Below are 19,727 nucleotides of genomic sequence, written 5' to 3' on the forward strand. Positions count from 1 at the left end.
ACACCAGGTTGGTCAAATCAAACACATATAGGGGAAACCAAACCCACAGGTAACCAGTTCTAAATCTGATGTAAATTTGCATAATAAAGGGCGAGACCAAGTGGCTCGTTCCTAACTAAGGGACCACAGGGCATGGAGCTATTGGTGCTAGAAATCCATGTGCTCACCAAGCACTACCTCTCAAGCCTACATACTACTATTTTTCAAGTATATATAGACACTATTATGAAAAAATTCAAAGTAATTCACATGGTTAGCTAAATTCATAGTAGCTTTCTATAACTACTCATTTTTTCTCCAATAAACTGACAGTAAAAATATAACCACTACCATTTGAGTCATCATTTTTTAATTGAAAAAAAAAGACCCTCATGTTTAGAAAAGGTTGGAAATGACTGAACTAGATAATTTCTAAAGTGTACATTTTTATAATTCCATGGCTGTAAGCTGCAGAGAGGTGGGAGTCTAGGAAGAGAAGTCCCCTGAACACACCAAGGTATGTGTATGTCCTTAAAACTCAGCACACAATGACTAGCTCAATGCCTATTGTGAACTGTGTTTTACCTAACTGTTCAAGTTCGAGAACAAAAGCAAAGTAGCCAACCACACTAGCAATGTTTATTGAACAACTGTGTTTCAGGCAAGTAGAAAAAGACAAGCAAGAATAGGTCTGAGATAAGCTATCACTGAGCCTTCATGACAATGGGAAACGTCAGACATCAGCAAACTCATAACGGATCAGTGCAACTAAGACACCTATGAAGATAGAATGCAGGTTTAGGAGAAGGTGACCTGTCCTGGGCTAGCCTGAAAGGCCTCCTTGAGAAGTGACATTTGGATTGAGCTGGGGTCATCTAGGGAAGTAGAAGTTAAGGCGTTGGTTGCATGGGTGTGTGGAAGGAGGGATGGTGCATTCCAGCAAAGGGCCTCAGTGGTAGGGATATGGTATTTCCAAACAACTGAAACGCCTGTGTGGCCGAAACCAAGAGAGTGAGGACATCTGAGGTTTGAGATGGGGCTTGAAAAGGCCTTAGGAAACAGAGCACTGAGTCCTTCCAATCCTGTTCAGAATGTTTAGGCCTTTACTTCAAGAGAGATTGCAGTGTCAGCACCTTACAGAGCGCCCATCTCAAAGCAGGTGTATAAGAAACATAGAGTGAAACTGAAGGGGTAGCAGGAGGTGAAGCCAGAGATGTGAGCAGGAGCTGGGTCTCCAAAGACTGTAAAACACACTAAGGAGTTTAACTTTACTGTGAAGAATGATGGGTTGTCCCCGAGGGTTTAGGCCTATTTAAAAGGCGACTCAGTGTGGAGAATGGATTTAAGGGACTGGAAGCAGAAAACCCAGGGAGATTATTGCAGTAACCCAGGAAACTGACAGTAGTGACCCTAACTAAGGTGGTGACGGTGGGAATGGAGAGAAGAAAACAGAGCCTAAAGGATGAGGCAGAATGGACAGGCCTCAGTTCCTTTTCAGCTTCGGGGTAGGAGGACGAGAGAGGGCCTCAGGATGATTCCAGAGTCCCCGTCTTATGACTCTGGTGAAAGGTGGTGTGGCTGATCCAGGAGGAGCAGGCTTGAAGCACAGACAGATTCACTTTGGACACTCAATTCGTGGCACCTTTGGGTCAACCAAGTGGACTTGTCCAAGAGGCAGTGAAGCCCAGGCTGGGGCACAGGCTCGGAAGGCAGCAAGAGAGATGGAAAATGACACTACGAGAGGATCAGAGAAAGCGTGAGGGGAGAAAAGACGGAAGGATCACCAAGGGCTGGACAAAGAAATACAGATCTGTCCCTTACACGGAGACTGAGGAAAAGGAGAAAACCAGCAAGAGTATGATGGATGGAAGCCAAGGGAAGAGAGTTTAGGAGAGAATGGTCCACAAGGGCAAGTTGGAGAAGGAAAGACAAATCATAGCACCCTGTTCTGTTCTGGTTGGTATTTCCTTCAGGGCATTAATCATAACCTACAACTTTTTTTCACTGTCCATCTCCTTCTAAGACTTGTAACCAAATATGAAGGTTTGTTCCCCACTGTATTCCTACTGCTCACAGAGGGCTTGTTGCACAGAAATCCTCAAAGATCTCTGTTGAAGGAATATGGAGAATGCACGTGTGAGTGTTTAAGAAGGAATCAGTAATGAAGGAGAAACTGCAGATAAAAGGGGCAGAAATAATCCCCAGGCAAGAAGGCTGGGCCGGCAGAGAGGATGGGACCCAGGAGACAGGAACAGAGGTAGGTTGGTCCTGAATGACACAAAGATACTCAGAAAGATCATTTCCCATCCATCCTCTTCCCCAAGAACCAGAGATGATAAAATTCTCTCCCATGAGTTTCTACACTGTCCAGATGGGCTTGCCCATCCCGGATGCTCCATTCCCCTGAGATTTTATTCCAGGAAAAAATGAGTAAGTAGGTTGGGGATGAGGCTTCTCTGAGGATTCCAGTTCCAGTCCTCTGCATCACGAGCACCAGATTTTCAAGAAGTGATTTCATCCCAACGACGGATTTTGTAGCATGAAGCCAATGTGCTTTCAGTGCTGTAAGTCAAGTCAACGTACAAACATCTGTCCTTACAAAGCAGGGCAGCTAGATCCAATTTTTACCTAAAGAATTACTCCCTTTTCAATAGTAGTCACTTACTGCACTAAAGAGTCAGATCGCTTAGTTCACTTAAAACCCAATTCGATTTATAAATTTTGATTTCACAGTAACTGTCTTAAGAGTGCGTTTGGCATCTGCCTTTCACTGAAAAAAGATGAGCTCCCATTCCCCCCACAATGATAGACTACATTAACTATGTCCTAATTAAATGTTCTAAATCTGGAACGACATGGGGGGAAAGAGGGAGGCAGAGCCTGTACCTTCATAAGACTTGCCCTAATTTACTTAGCATCAACGGCCCAGTTGACCTTTATAGAGCCTTAAATGAATCAATTAGCTGAGACACACCTTCTTACTTTCAAAATGAGGAGATGGCATGGATAAGATGGTATTTCACACAAAGGACTTTCAATAAACATAAACCACAAGCATCAAAAGAATGTTTGTCCTGAGGGCTGCCAAGAAAGGCCAAGTGATAGAATGAAAAGAGTCTGGACCAGGAGCCAGAAGAATCATATTAGCAACTGGCTCGCCGGACAATCAAACCAACCTCTTCTCCACTCTGCCCACTATTCCCTCACTTCCATCCTCTCCCTCAACGTTTAGCATCACTTCATGTTTTATGCCAGCAACGAGCACAGCGCCTGGCATGGTGATGGCGCTCATGTTATGGAAAGGTACACGGGGTTAAGAGCTCAACTGCCTAGATTTCAATCCAGCCTCTCACCAGCTTGAGCAAGTGACTTAACTGCTGCAGTTGCTTTACAGGTAAAGCAGGGGGATGGTAACGGTACTGTTACCATGGCAGTATTGTTGTGAGGATTACATGGGTTAATGATTACAAAGCACTTGGAACAATGCCTGATAAACAGCAGGGAAGAGTTTCCCAATACAGTCATTATCATCATCACCACCAGCTTGACCTTGAGCAAGTTACTGTCCTCCGTGGGGTTAAATTTCCCCACCGGCGACATGATGGGGTGGATGAACTGGTCTCAGGAAGATCCCCACCAGCTTAACTCCTCTATAATTCTTCGAATCCTATTACAACTCTAAATCCTCCTAAGGCTCTGAGGTCTCAGCAGAGAGAGGGAAGGTCCATTGCCAGGAGTCTTACTAGCCCATGGAGCTTCAACTCCTCCCAAACACAGGCTGGACCCAGCATCCCACAGTCTACTCAGCCAGCCCCCTTCCTTACTGTAGATACAGACTGTTCAGAGACAAAAATATTCATTGTGATACTCAAAGCTGTGTAGACAGCAAAGATGTGAGAAAAGGACACATGTCACAGGGTGGGTGGCAGGGGGAACCAGAGAGAAAGACGAGGAACAATCAGAAGACGAAAAGCAAACATGACACACCAGAAACAGTGTGCCCACCAGGTTATTTATTCAGCATTCTTCACCTAGTAGCTTAAAAAAACTTCAAACTACAAGGCAGCTCTGTAGCAGGGAAATGTTCCCTATCTAGAAGCACAGCCCTCTCAAAGTGATTCCCCTTCACTTTAAACCCAGGCAGATGCTCCCCAGGGAGCAGATGCTACTGAGTGGACAGTCTTAGGTACAAACACCTTTCTCAGGAAGCAGTCACTTGCCAGACATTTAACTCACCTCCACTCTGCCCAAAAGTAAAATCAGTGTTCAGGATGATCAAGTTCCCTTTCCCTTCTGGGCCTCAGTTTTCACTTCTGTAAAATAGAGGAGGGAGCAACTCAGGCCACCTAACTTCCAAGTTTCCTAACAGCATTAAAAGTGTAGTATTCCAGGACTTCCCTGGTGGCACAGCGGTTAAGAATCTGCCTGCCAATGCAGGGGACACGGGTTCGATCCCTGGTCCGGGAAGATCCCACAGGCCACGGAGCAACTAAGCCCTTGCGCCACAACTACTGAGCCTGCGCTCTAGAGCCCACGAGCCACAACTACTGAGCCCACGTGCCACAACTACCGAAGCCCGCGTGCCTAGAGCCTGTGCTCCATGGCAAGAGAAGCCACTGCAATGAGAAGCCCACACACCACAACGAAGAGTAGTCCCCACTCGCTGCCAACTAGAGAAAGCCCATGTGCAGCAACAAAGACCCAATGCAGCCAAAAATAAATAAATATATTTTTTTAAAATTGTAGTATTCCATCAATGATTTCCACTTTGCAGGAGGAAAGGTTTTTCTTCTTAATGACGTAAAAAAAGATCCACAGTTATTTGCTATTTTTTGCCTCAAGCTAGGTTTCCTGGGTTCAAATTGCCAGTCTATCACTAGCTTTGTGACTTTGGGCAAATTGCTTAATCTCTCTGTGCTTTGGATTGCTCATCAGTAAATAAGAATAATACCTTCCTCATAGTGTTGTCGCTAGGATTCATTTAGATAATGTACATAAAGTATAAAGCACTTAGAACTATCCTTGGAACATGGAAGACATTATTTGAGTGTGGTTATTATTATTTTCAGTTACACAGATAGTTTTTCATTCAAAGGGAAAATTTATTTGGAAATGGCATGATAGAAATAACACCAACACACACACACACACACAGCAGGTAGATGGGAAACCTGGCTTCTAACCATGATTCTGCCCCCAAACTGGCTGTACAGTAGTGGATGGACTATGGCCCTTCTCTGGGGCCTCAGATGCCAAGTCAGAGATGATAAACTGGCAGCCACAGTTTGACCTACAAGGGAGGTGACAGGTGAGCTCCTTCACCAGTGCAGCCCCCTACTGCCCGGCATCCCTGACTCTGACATCAAGAACCAGCTGGCATCTACCACGCGGCACACTGCACACACTTTCCTTACCACCCAGTCCCTGGTGGGCCTTTGGCTCCCTGGTTCGGATCTAGAGGGACCGCCCCTTCTCACAACTGGGCTATGAGCCCCTGAGGCACCATATGCCAGCAGGATTCTGTTGTTCCAGATCAGAAACACAGCCTGTGTTAAAGCAGGCTGCGCACACCAAGGGCACAGTTGAGAACAAACTGTTGAGATTTCTTTATTCATCACAGCGTCATCCGGACAAGCAGCTGCTATCAGGAACAGCTGCAGCTGCTGAAAGGGTGATCTCGAAGCAGCCTAGATAAGTGCTTCCAAGTTGCACACCGACAACAGGCCCGTGCAGACCTGCAGTCTATTGGCTTGGTTCTTCCTACCAATCCTCAGTGCCTCTCTCTGGACCCGAAATCCTCCTTCTTCCATGCCCTGAGGTGACGTGGGATAAGGGAGGTTTCTAGCATCAGCCTAATACAAAGAATTTGGGGTGAACTTCAAAGGATTTCAATTTGATTCCACCTCAACCATTCAGTGACCTTGAGTGAGTTACTTCTCTTGACCATGGGTTTCTTCCTATGTTAAAACAGAGACAATAATAATACCTACTCTATATGGTTGCTGTGAGAAGTCAAAACTAGATTATGCCTATGAAAGTATTTTGTACACTGTGGAAGTCCAGATGAAAAAATACAGGTTTATCATTTTCCCATGAAAACTGCAGTTTGACGCATAAACCATCTAATACAGAATTCACTGTTGTTAGCTTGGGGCTATCAGAGGTGAAATCAGAGAATTACATGGCTACAAAGGGCCTTTTGAGGATCTGTAACCCAACCTTTCTACACTGTCTCCCTCTCCTCCAGTCCCTGAATGCTATCAACAAGAGCCTAGCCAAAGGGTGGCCCCACTTGGAAAACCTCCACCTGCAGGAAACTCGCTATATTCCAAGGCAGACAGCCCATTCCTTCCACTGTGGGCCTAATCCAAACACAGACCATTCCTCCTTGTAGAGACCAAATCAGACTTGCTATAATTTAAAGCAGCCTTGAAAGCTGCTTTCAAATGGACCCACCCCAGGGCCTTTGCACATGATGTTACCTACTTGAATACACTTCCATCAGTCTTCAGGTGGCCAGGTCCTTCTTATCTTTCCAGTTCAAATGTCTCTGCTTCAGAGAGGCCTTCTCTATCACTCTTCACTCCATCCTACCCAGTGACCTTCCATCATAAGGGTCTGTGCTTTTTTTTTTTTTAAGCGCACATCCCTATTTACTCATGTGCTTAAATCTTGAATTCCCCAGAGAACATAAGTCTTAATGAGGTAGTGACCTTGCTTCTCTAATTCACCACTCTGTACTCTTACAGTACAGTAACTTCACCACAGTAATTACACTAGTTCATGGTAGGCACTCCAACATATGTTGAATGGATTTTATGAATTAATGAATGAATACTCAATTCTATGCACACTGTAAATATTCAAATACTCATTAGAAGAAACAAAAACCTCAACAAGCCGTACACCAACTCCCACTACTGACTTAACTCACAAGTATTAATCATGTCTTCCTGTGTTGAGGGAAAAAAAATATAAAAAATAAACAAACTGAACAACAGCTCGCCGTGCCAGCTTTATTCATAGCAGCACTGTCCCGAGTAATCTGTCTCTTTATCTTGTGCAGAGGGAATTCATGAAAAGGCACTTAAGTGGACGAAAAACAGATAGCTGTTTCCTGGAGACAGGGCCTCACATAATGGCATAATTATGAACTGTCCTTAAAGAGATCACTCAGCTGGCAAGTAGTCACCCAAGTCCATTGTGAATGCTGTCACAGGCCCTCAGATACGCGAGGCTAACAAACAGACATGGAGAATGCATGCCTACAGGGTATGTACTGAGCCATGCCGCCCTCAGCCAGCCTTACCCACTGTGTACCCTTGGCCCAGTAGAGAGCAGAAAAGCCAGAGAGGTATGAAAGCTGCTACCCTTGCCTGGTCTGGGAACACAGACTCAGCCCAGCAGCCGTGAAAGATATCTGGGTAGAAAAGCCATAAGCTCTTTGCAGGCTATATGCTGGAGCAGAAGACACCGGAGATCTGGGTTGAGTCCTGTTCTACAACCTACTTTATAACCTCCAACTAAGTCATATCACCTCCCAGAGTCTCAGTATTCCCATCTGTAAATGGGGGTTACTAGGTCCTTTCTCAAAGGCTGGTCCAAAGAATAATACCACACCGTATCAGATGCTAATGTGTATTGAATCTATAAAGCACTGCACAAAGATAAAGTATTGATGGCAAATTAGCTTATAATCATAAATAATTGCTGCAATTAGGATGCCAGAATAGCCATCCAAGCACCTGGAGGTTGACTGATAAGCACAAGGAACACCTTCATGAGAAAGATGACTTATGCTTTCTGTGCATCCTTTAAAGCCCCAAGTGTGAGAGTGCAGGAGGTTCGCAAGTACCCCGGATGCCCAGGGAAGAAAAGTCAGGGTCTACAAGAAAGGAGGATTTCCCACAAGTCACGGTTTGCCACTCTTGGTCAACAAGCTACAGCAATTAATTGGGACATTTCTTAAACTGCCCTATGATAAGTCTTAAGGATGTTATTATTGGAATCTAGGAAAAAACTCCCCTACCACATGAGGAGATCAGATCAAGATTTTCTTGACTCCAGAGACGATGACGGAATATGGCTTAATGAGGGGAGCAACCATAAAGAGACAATGTCAGAAAGCGCTCATGCCTTAAATAGAGCCTGAAATCAGAAGCTGTGCACAGAAAGCCTCTTTTAAAATGCATGAAGTCACGTAACACTCTGTTGGCACCTACTGTTTACGTAAGCCCACTGGGCGCTGCAAAGGTAAATGAGCAGGGATTATTTAGCCTACAGCGTGGGGAACATGTGGTCAGGGCTATGAAAGGGGACCAGGTGTTAGGAGAACACAGAGGGAAGGGAAATTTTTCTCATTGGAGAGATATAGCAAAGCTTCATGAGTCAAGTGGTATTTGAGCTGGGAGAAGAAAACAAAGCAGAGATGAGATGTCAGAATGCTGAGACTCTTAACTGCTTCTGTGACACAGATGTCTTGACAGGCTGGAAAAGCCTGGCGACCCCTGCAAAACAAACAAGTATATTTAAATGAATGATAAAATTACACAGGACTTCAAAGAAAACTGGTATTAAAACACAAAATGCAGTTAAAAAACAAATTTGTGGTAGAGTACCATATGTGATTTTTTATTAATGCATTCAATAAAATCTAGCAGCAAGTCTAACATCTACCATAATTTCAAAGCAGCAGTGAATGGCTTTTTGAGATGTCTGTAATATCTGTAATGTGAAGTGAAAATATCTGTGATTTCTATTGGCAACAAAAGCAGAAAACAGAGGTACTGCTAATACTACTGTGGTTTGTTACCTACTTTTATAATGAAAGGAAATGCAATATTGCAGTTAGCGGTCAATAAAAATAAAGAGGTAATTTTTCCCCAATCAAGTTCACAGATTCCAAGTTTTTGTTTCCATGGACCCAGGTTAAGAAATCCTGATAGAGAAAACAGCCCAAGCAAAAGAAGAAAGTGAGAAATTCAGGTAATGTTATGAGACCATGTAGAACACGCAAAGACATAAATAGGAGATGACATTGAAAGGAGATGGCCAAACCCTCAGAAGTCACCAAGAAGGTTCTTCATTCCCCAACCATTAAACCACAGAATGTGCTCTAAGTTCCAGAACAGTATCTTCTTTTCAAATAAAAGATGAATGAAAGAAGCAAGAAAACATCTTAACACAGGTTATAGCTCCTTTCCAAAAGTGTAGTAGATGACAGCACATTGATAAATTTACTAAAAAAAGGCCCACATATCCAATAGGATTATGTATGTAAAACTGCAAGCATGTAAGTATGAGTGGGTGTAAGTGTGGTTGGTTTTTTTTTTTGTTTTTTTTTTTTGCGGTACGCGGGCCTCTCACTGTTGTGGCCTCTCCCGTTGCGGAGCACAGGCTCCGGACGCACAGGCTCAGTGGCCATGGCTCATGGGCCCAGCCGCTCCGTGGCATGTGGGATCTTCCCGGACCGGGACACGAACCCGTGTCCCCTGCATCGGCAGGTGGACCCTCAACCATTGCGCCACCAGGGAAGCCCGTAAGCGTGTTTTATAAACATAGACGTCCAGAAAAAATGTACATCAAATATTAACAGTAATTAGAATTTGGAGGTGATTTTACTTTCTTCTTTGTATTTTCTACAATTGGAAAGTGCGCAAAAAAAAGGCCCAAAAAAGGTTAGGTGACTTAGGGTAACACACATTCCACACAGTACAAAACAGAGCTTTACTAGAACTCAGAAATGTCCTTCTTTTGTACCTTCATCTTCAGAATTGAATGCATCTGAACACAGGACGTAGGTATAATTATTTGCCCCAACTTACATATTCAGACTCTGAGACTCAGAGTCTGTTAGACGACTTGCCCAAAATCACAGAGCAAGTTAACTGGAGGAGTTGGGGCTAGAATCCAGTTCTCCTGCCCCTCTAGAAGGCAGAATAGTATCACTGTTGAAAGCAAGGGTTTTCCATCAGCCTGACCTTGGTTAAGTCCCAGCTATACCACTTACTTGCTAGTAAACTTGGACAAATTCCTGAATTTTTCTAATCCTAGAGTTCTCCATTCTTCTTTACTTCAAAGGGTTATGGTGTCCTTGGGAAAAGATCCAATGATGTGAAACCCTATGACAACCTCTGACACAGAGGAAACATTCTAATAATCATCTCAATCACTATGCCTGTCTCTGTCCCAGGGGGAAGGACTCCAGCTTTACCAGAAGCCAGCAGACATATCTGCTCATTAGACGCAGCAGCCCAGCTCTAGTCTCAAAAGTCAACTGGGATCAGCTCGTTGTGTGCACAAGCAGCTCTACTGGACAGGGAACAAACAACATCACGCCTGACACGGGACAGAATGTCAGAGTGCTGAGCAGCCAGTTTGGGGATCTCTAGGGATTCGGATTCAATAGGTCCGAAACAAGACCAGAGGTTCCAAATTGTTAAAAAGCTCCAGGAGAATCTAAAGAGCTAACATTCAAGGACAAATTCCTAGTTCGACATGAGAGACTCCACTATTTCTGTGAATACAAAAGGGACCCAGTCTAATCACAAGCAATGCATTATCCAATGGGTGGCCCGACAAGGCATCATAGGAAGACCAGGGATCATCAATGGTTCCAGGGCTCTTCTGTCATGAAGGGCAGCAAACGCCCAGAACCATGGAGGGAGAATTGAAACCAACTCAAACCAGAAGCAAAAATAAATGTTCAGAGGGACTTCCCTGCCCCAGATGCGTGATGTTTTCAGAGCTGGAACAGACTTCAAAGATGATGTCCATTACACAGATACCACAGCACAACTAAGGAACGTACCAAGACTTGGAGGCCCACAAAGCAAAGATTCACAATAAATTCCCTCAGTAAAGATTGCTGGATGAATTCATTAAGGAAAAGTGACATTCAAACACTCGAAAGACAGGGCTTCAAAATGGCCTACTCTGTAGATATAGAAAGTACCTAAAAATATGGTAGTTCCAACAGCACTCAGAAACACCACAACCATGGGCCTTGAAAGGAGACAAGAGTCAGCAAACTATTCTCTTAAAGTTGATGGGCAAAGCAGAAGAGGGAGGGGTCTCCACAGGCTCATATGAATTAAAGTTTTTGCTCATTATTTTATCCTTAGGACCCTGCATACTGCTTGGCAAACAGTATAACATTCAGTAAATATTTGTTGAACGCATGAAAGTAAGAAAGACAGACCAAAAGAGACCATCTCTGCTCGTGCAGGCTAAGCAGGGTACTGAGTATAGCATTCCCCACGGGGTGGGGCCTTTTTGGTTGTCTGGCCAAGAGTGATAGAATCTGATTGCCCACACAGTGGAAGGAACATGAGCTTTCGAGTCAGGAATACTTGGGTTCAAACTCAAACTCCGTATGATCTTCGCATAAGTACTTGACCTCTTTGAGCCTCAGTGTTTCATCTTTAAAGGGGGATTAATACCACCTACTTCACCTCTAAAACAGGCATGATGGAATGTATCCTTAAAAAGTTTCTGGAAGAAAATTACATGAATATATTTATGCAAAGTAGCTAGCACAAGGGCCAGCATACAGTATGAACTTAACAAATGGCAATGTGGGTTGGAATTAATCATGCCCTCTCCAGCCAGAGCTGTATTCTCCTAGGTCACCTCTAATCATTCTCTATAGTCTTTCTGATAGGAAGCTGCAGAAATAATTCCAGTGTAAGTTCACTAGATTTTCTAACAATGCCCATTTCTTTAAATAATAAAATCATGTATACATTCCTTTTCAGTTTACAAAATAACTTCATATTCACACACATAATTCTGAAACAGTGCATTACTATTATTCCATGTTTAATAGATAAAAATACTATTATCTGTGTTTAATGGATGAAAAACCTAAGACCACCTAGCCAGCAAGAGGCAGACTGAGACAGGAACTATAGATTTTAACATTTTATTCTAATGACCATCAGTGTCTTAACCTGAAATTCAAACGAATGATCTTTCTACGGGATAAAATACTCCAACTCAGACTGCTCCAGAACTCGCGTCAAATGCTGACTGGATTACCCTAATACAGCTGAAAGCAGAAACAAATTCTGAAACGAGAGACAATTTTTTTTTTAAACAAAGCCCCTCCTCTGGATTTAATACCTCAGTTCTTGATAGAAAAAGACTTAGAATCGGGCCAAGAGAGTTTTAGCAACATCTCTTCCATTTATTAGCCAGGGGACCCTGGATGATTCTTAACCCTAGTAAATTTCAATATCTTCATGTGCGTAATGGGAAAGCAATACCACTCCTAAGGTTGTGTGAAGTTCCTGGCACAGAGAAGGCAGTCAGTAAGTGATAACTACTCATCTAATGACCACACCATGGTACCAACCATTTGGACTGAAGGGGAAGTGACTTCTTATTTCTTCCTGGCTCTTCTAGCTTCTTCATAACCCCTGTTCTGCATCTGTTCAATGGGGACACAACCAGTCTTCATTCGACCTCACCAGGGAATGAAGATAACAAAAGGGCTGGCAGAGACATTATGCAAATATTATTAAAATATTAATGAATTCTGGCAATTTCCCTGAATTCTGATAAATGGTGTTTATTATGCACTGCCAGCCTCTCCCACAATCTGGGCTCTCACATATTAACTAGATAATAACAGCAATCATTCTCCTAAAAGACCAAGGTGTAGAGAAATAAATAGTGAGTCTAGATGACTCCCGCAAATACCTGCCTCCAAAGGAATCAGAATCTCCGGACAAGCAGAGAAGGTCAGGACAGACCATGGACAGCTGGGTGACCAGTAGCAGGCTCAGATCAACTCCACAGACTATGCAGACCCCTGTTTTGATAGGACAGTGGAGTTTCCCCGTGCTGACGGGTCACTGTTTATGACAACAGCCTACCACAACTTTGCCCTTCTGCGTAGTAAAGTTGCCTCCAATCTCGATAAAACAAAAAGCATCTGGGAAGCCGGTGGGCAGGGGCTTTAATCCAGGCTAACAATCTCGTACAGAAAGTGGCTGCCCCTGCCAGCTGCCTAAAAACAGAGGTAGCGTTATCCACAGCTCCATTAAAGAGGTTTGCACCAAACTCCTCTGCCATTTCGTTCTGTGTGAGGGGATAATGTTTTCAGGCTGCTGACAATCCTCAGGTGCCGCTCAGCCAGAAGCAGAACAAAGCCAAGAGGACTCACATCCACCCGCCAAAAGCTCCCAGAAATAAGGGCCTGGTGCCACCCCTGTTAACACCTTAACAAGCTGAGGGTCATTAAGACACATCATTCGCATATTCATGAAAGACTGTGGACTGCAGCAAGTGAAACAAAGTGCACAAAAAGAGATTTTGTTTTTTCAAGCCAAGCGAAAATCCCCTTTAGGAAAAGTAAATCCACACAGGGACCCTTGCTGTCGCCAAACCTTCACTTGTCTAGAGCAGCCAGCACCTCATTAAAGGAAAGCAAGCAACTCACAAATGAATGCAGCACCACACACAGGCAAGCTCATTTCGCCATCTGCCTGCTAGTGTCCAGAGGGGCAAGAGGCTTAAACAACATTCTCCTGAATTTTCTCTCCCGCAGGTGGAAACATCAAATTCCCAGGGGGCAAGAAAGACTTCTCTTGCAAGATCAACTGGGTAAAAATGAATAAAAGGGAATTTCGTTTACCTGTCAACACCATGCCACTCATGACATTAAATACAAAATAAATTAAGCACCCTGCAATAATTCACCCTTCGTAAAGGCTTTCAGAAATCAGCGTATCAGCCGTGGGGTTAGCACAGGATTTCCTCATGAGCTGGGCACTTAAACCTACCCCTCCCCACAGCCTCCCATTTTCTGTTCCATGACTATCCTGACTGACGGTGACCGAGCACCTTTTCCTAGTGAACGACCTAGGACAGGAGACATTGGAATTGAGGCCGGCGCTATAACAACACAATGGCAGACTTCCATTATATACGTCAAAGAGAAAGGACATGATTAAGCAACTTAAATAACTTGCCCTGAGCCTTCTCTGTGTATCCCCACCCTTCTGACAATCACTGTGCTGGTTTTCAGATCTGAAAGCTTTGTAAGCTTCCCACCGCAAGATTAGGGAGTTATTTAAACACGCACGCGCGCGCCCGGGCGCGCGCGCGCACACACACACACACACACACGTAATTCAATATTAGTTGAATGGTCGAATCTCTCAATGGAGAGCTTTTCAACCCCATACACAACCTTGGATACACTTGGGGAGTGTGGAGCAAAAAGTAAAATCCAGCCCCAAGTTTTAACGTGCTTCATCCAACTTCCCAAAGCGTTACTACCCACCGCCTGCACACGTACAATTTGTATTACCCCCAACCTGGGCTGTGGGGAGGAAGCAAACCGAGAGAAAATACCCGATGATAGAACCAGCAAGGACAGCAGACAGCCGGCTGAAATCCAAGTAGACGGCAGGAGGAAGGCAAAAGCTCAGTCTTCCTCTGTGGTCCAAGACCTATTTCAATTAAATTTCCCACTACCTGGAAAATTGCCTACGAATGTATTTGTCGAGCGCACAGAGACACGCGGTGCGGCAGCGCTACACTGGAGTCCCAGTTCTGCGGAGTGTTCACCGCCAGGCCACGTACTGCATTCAGGCAGAGTTGCCCTGGTGGAGCCGCAAGCTTACGCGAGAGGCTCCCAGCAGCGGAAACTCACAGCACTAATCCGAACGACAGGACACCTGGGGAGGTGTTCGATCTCCCGGCCTGACTCAATTATTTTCCTTTACACAACATTTAGTTGTGTAAGGAACTGTAGGTGCCAGGCTGGGGGGTTGGGAGGGGCGGCATTATTCTAAACCCGGACGTCGCCGGGGTTCGAAACCCAGGACACCTCTCTCGGCCGGTGCATAGACAGCACACAAAGAGGAAGGGGCTGGCGCTCCTCGGGGTCAGAGATCTGAGCGTGGTCGTTTTCGAGCTGGGAATTAGGAATTCCGAGCTCAGCAAGAAGCCCGGAGAAGCACCGGAAATGTTTCCGACCGCTTCAAGGGGAAATCTACTTGCAAATCAAAGTTGCAGGAACTCCCTGCGCCCAGCCTACTTGAGCTGGTTACCAGGGAACACCCAACAAGTTTGGCCACCGGGGGCCCGGCTTGACAGTGCCGCGCCGCAAGCGAGACTAGAGAGCAACTTGTCGCTCGGGCGCCAAGCCAGAGCCCCAGGCTGTCTCCGCGCTCTGAGCTCTGGAGAGGACCCGAGACTCGGCGATGGGAAGGAGCAGGTCCTTGTCTTTGGAGACAAATCCCTTAATTGAAAGGCGCAGCCGGTTCTCACCTGGACCGCGCGGCTTCCAGGGGCTTCCTCCAAACAGTGAGACGTTTCACCACGAACACTTCACCTGCCTTCCAGGCCCCCGTCGGTGAGAAATTAACAAAAGAGCCAGCGAAATGGGGTGGAAAAGGGGCCCGGCACAAAGTATAGTAGGGAGGGGAGGGAAGGCAGCTCAGGTTGCCGCGGAGAAAGAAGGGAAGAGGCGGAACAGAGATGGGTTATACCCCAGGTACCCGGCGGCTCCGGGAAGAAAATCAAGAAGGAAAGAGCGCGCGAGAAGGGGGAATGGGTTCTTTACCCCGCTTCCCATCTCACACACTCACAAACACACACACACACATCCCTCCCTCTTTTTCCTCCTTACCCAACATGGAAAAGATGAAATCCTTGGCTGTGTGAATCTCCAGTGCTCTCTGGTCGTCATATTCCCGCTGGTCGTGCTTCGTGAATTCTTGGATGAGTTTGTTCAATTCCTCCACCCGAGCTCCCGACCTGAAATCCAGCTCCGGGAACGCTGGCTTGTTGTTACAGCCCAGGGAGGCTGCCTTGCTGGCGGTGGGAGCCGCCATCTTCATACAAAACGCGCCGAGTAGCAGCTCCGCGGCGGCGGCGGCAGCACCCACCCCCGCCCCCGCCCCCCCCCCACCCAGCCCCCCTGGGTCTCCTCCCCTCGCCGGCTCCCTGGCTGTGACCCCGGCCCGTGGGCGGGCTGGCGGGCGGGCGTCTAGGCGGGCGGTTCCGGCTCGGTGCGCTCCGAGCGTCCGGGCTTCAGAAGGATCTGGACTGCAGCGAGAGTGCGTGTGTGGCCCCGACACCCTTCCCGGCGGCCCCACGCCCGCCCAGATGCTGCAGGTCTCTGCCCTCCCCTCTGGACCTAGCTGGCAACTGCGGTAGCGGTTGTAGAGCCAACCCGAGCCTCCCCCGGGCGAGGAAAGTGAAGTGGAAACAATGTGAAATTCACCAGCTCTGAAATCAACAAGCTGCCGGCTCCCGTGTTACGGAGCCAGCACCAGCGTCCCCCATTTAAAGGGACAGCGCACCCAGTGGAAAGAAAAATAAATAAATGACAGAGGTCTGCGCGCCCATGCCACTTGCCAATCTGTACTCGGGCAAACGAGAGAGGTGTAGACCTATTCTTTCTCTACCTCCACCCCTTTTGGGGGCAGGGCTTGCCAAGCGCGTTCATGAAGGGAGCCTTCCTCTGTCTGATTTTAAGGGCGGTGTCCTGGGCGAGGGCATCCCTATGGGAGCGTTTCCATCTCTAGAACTCCAAAGACTTTAGGTGGTGAAGGAACCTGCCTTAAGGAATATAAACCAATCTTCTGCCATTTCTGCACAGATTGACAAATATGATATGATTAAGCGTATCAAAAAAAAAGAGAGACAGTGCCCACCCCGTCCCGTATAGACACGCCCATTAGCCACTAAAGTATCCCAACCTTTGCTCGAGGTAATTAATTTTTCCTGGATAACAGCCTATTAAACTTAACATGCAATGACTTAATGCGGTTCAGCCCCTTCCAAAATAAAAATAGGAAAACTCAAGGGTAGGTGTGGGGGAGGGGGAAGAACAATGAATTGCCCCAGGTTCCAATGAATGTTGAATGACAGGTGAAAATTCTCTCATACAGCAAATACAATTCGAGCGTCCACTATTTGCCAGGCGGAGTGCCAGAATCTCAGTGGACAGGGATAAGGCAAAGGACATGGTTCCTGAGATGGAGTCATACTCACTTGACAAGGCAGATTTTACTAAGTCATGGTCCTTTAGACAGAATAGGATCTCAGAGGTGTTTTCAGTGGTTATGAGGTTTTTGACTCAGACACTAAGGAGACCTATTTGTTCATAGAAAAAAAGGTTATCTTCCTCCCTAATTCTCCAAAATCCAACTCATCTCTATCCCACAGTCCCTGATATAAGATAAAAGCTTTTTCTTACCTGGGTTCTCATGGCCAATAATACAAACTCTTGTTCATCCAGGCTCTGTCGTGCCTTTCCCTATAAAATGGAGATGATAATTCCTGTCTCATATGTTGTTTCAAGGATTACATTAAATAAAGTGGGTCAAGCACTAAGTGCAATGCCTGACATAATAAACATTTAATTAAATGTTAGCTGCTACTATTGTTGTTGTAAACTTAACTCTTTCCAACCGAGCCACATTGTTGCCATGGTGATTTTTACAAAACACATATCTGGGTATTGACATCCTCCTGGATTTTTCTCCTCTTTACTCCCTTCCCAACTTTGTACCAAAGCCAATTCCATAACATGCATTTTTCGAAAGCCTTCCCTAAGACCTTCCCCCAAGCTGATGGCAACATTTTCCTCCTTAGAACCTCCACTGCACCCTTTCAGAAACTTCCATATGCCTCTGATGAATTTTGACCCTACTTTATCATTGTTAATGCAAGTTTCAAACTATGAGCTTCCCTAGGATAAGAACTACATCTTACTCATCTTCAGATTTGTCCCTGCAGGAAGGTCCTCAATGTTTATTGAACCAAGTGATGAGTGAAGAACTTTGGCATAACCAGTTTATTTCTTTTGCTTTTGGTTTCCTTCTCTTTGAAACAAGCTTTCTTACCTACTCAATATTAAAGAGGAAGGATACATGTCCACATGAACGCTGGTGCACTGATGAGGGAGCTACTTAAAACTCTGGCTTTTGCAGGTCTGCTATGCTTCCCTGACTTCTCATCTGAGAGGGTATTACCATTAACTGGGCAGTGGGATAAGCTATGCAAGCGGTCGGAACTCCAACACAAATCCATCCACTCCCATCTGTCAGTGCTTCTCTCATGATCAATGGTAGGCATCTGTGAGACAGCTGGCTGAGGCACAGTCATTTCATGGATCAGAATGATTCTAGTTCACCCATGCAAGCAACAACCTCCAACTTAATACAGTTTGAAAGAATTCAGGCAAAAAAGTCAAGACACTTTTTCTTTGTTAATTTCCAAAAGTGTGAATGAGGCAATGCTCCTCCCTTGTGACACTTGTATTCATACAGATAAAACAAGTAGTTAGCAGGAATTGTGCCTTATTGTGCCTCAGCCCTGGGTTTTGGATGTTTTGAATGAGGGAGTCAACAAATGGTCTCTCTGTTCTTCTACATTTTCTGTTTACTTTCCATCAGCCAGATCTGAATTCTATGAATCACTGACCTTCAGTGAGCCTATATATTTGGAGAATGTCCTGAATAGTAAACTAAATACCTTTTATATGCTCTTATACAACCCTGATAAGATGATATAAATATCCCTTGTCCAATTGTCAAAATAGGGAAAGAGGATCAGACTGTAATTTCCTGAATTGGTCTTTTGGGAGACCTTTTTTTTTTTTTTGGTTTTAAATTTTTTTTAAATCAAATTACAAACTAAATACCAAAAACATCATAATCATAAAACAAAACAGGAAAACCAGACATAGCAGGAAATAAATAGAAGTCTAATTTCAATAAATCAAGAAGTAGAGGCATTAAAATTACAAAGATATTCTTTGTAATAATTAAATATAACTAACAAAAACTGAGAATGTTGTGGAAGATGGGATGTGAATGATATTGCAATTGTACTTAATACTTCATATCCCATAGTGAGGAGTCAATAGATGTTACCCAAAGTTGATAAATCAATAGGCAGAAATTGTAATGGTAACTACGATAAGAGTTGAGAGAAACTTTCAACAGTGATTACCTATGAGTGACTGGTTATTTTGTATTACTCCCTTTCTACAATTCTTTACATGTGCTTGTATTACTCTTCTAATTTAAAATAATTAGTTTTAAAAGATTTGGATGTTCTTCACAATCCACAGAACCAAAAGAAAAGATCTCTTTTGAAGTATCTTGTTTTTGCCAAAGATTGGTTCATCCACCAAATTGGAATTACTTAAGCTGTAAGAAAAACCCATCACTGAGTGGGTAGCCTCCCTTCATTAGGCTGTATAGCAGAATGAAAGCTCTCAGAAGGTCCAGACCACTTTACATGGCCAGCTTCTGTCTAACATCCTTCCAAATTAATGTAGTAACAGGGCCAACGACCAGTCACAGGACGGTTCTCATAGTGAGAGTCCCCTTTTGGGAGACTTTTTAACCTAGTAGACTGTGAACTCCTCAAGGGGAAGTGCTGTCTCTTCACCTTTGTAAACACCACATTTAATACATTTCCTGGCTCATCTTATGACCTTAATTAATGTGTTTGAATGAATGAATGAATGAACAAATTAATACCATCTCTTAAAGTCCAGGAAGTCAACATTTAGTTGATTTTTGCTACAATTAAATATCTCAATGCAAGCTATCTATGGTTTCCCAACAATCACTTGAGTTCTTATAAATGTAGGTATTTCTGCTTAAGTTTAATGAAATGTTTCTATTTGTGTGCCTTTTATTTTTCCCTGTGTATGTTATATGGCCTAAGAGAAGGAAGGGAAATGGAGAGGAAGGTGAAGAGAAAGAGAAAGT

At 44.7% G+C, this 19,727-nt stretch overlaps 1 protein-coding gene across 2 annotated transcripts in view; it reads right to left on the bottom strand.

The window, feature by feature from the left end:
* MB21D2 (Mab-21 domain containing 2) overlaps positions 1 to 15,883 on the bottom strand; it is a 105,125-nt gene extending 89,242 nt beyond the window's left edge. Inside the window, exon 1 of one of the 2 annotated variants that reach the window (XM_032631328.1) lies at positions 14,642 to 14,716. Coding sequence is in view for 1 of the 2 variants with exons in the window: in XM_032631326.1 (XP_032487217.1) it covers positions 15,623 to 15,833 (211 nt within the window). In the remaining variant the exon portion in view is untranslated. Of the gene's footprint in view, positions 1 to 14,641; positions 14,717 to 15,622 lie in introns of those variants that run through there. The other variant, XM_032631326.1, reaches the window with a different exon arrangement.
* Positions 15,884 to 19,727: the final 3,844 nt, after the last annotated feature.

The sequence above is a fragment of the Phocoena sinus genome, chromosome 4 (assembly GCF_008692025.1).
Source record: "Phocoena sinus isolate mPhoSin1 chromosome 4, mPhoSin1.pri, whole genome shotgun sequence".
NCBI classification, from domain to species: Eukaryota; Metazoa; Chordata; class Mammalia; order Artiodactyla; family Phocoenidae; genus Phocoena; species Phocoena sinus.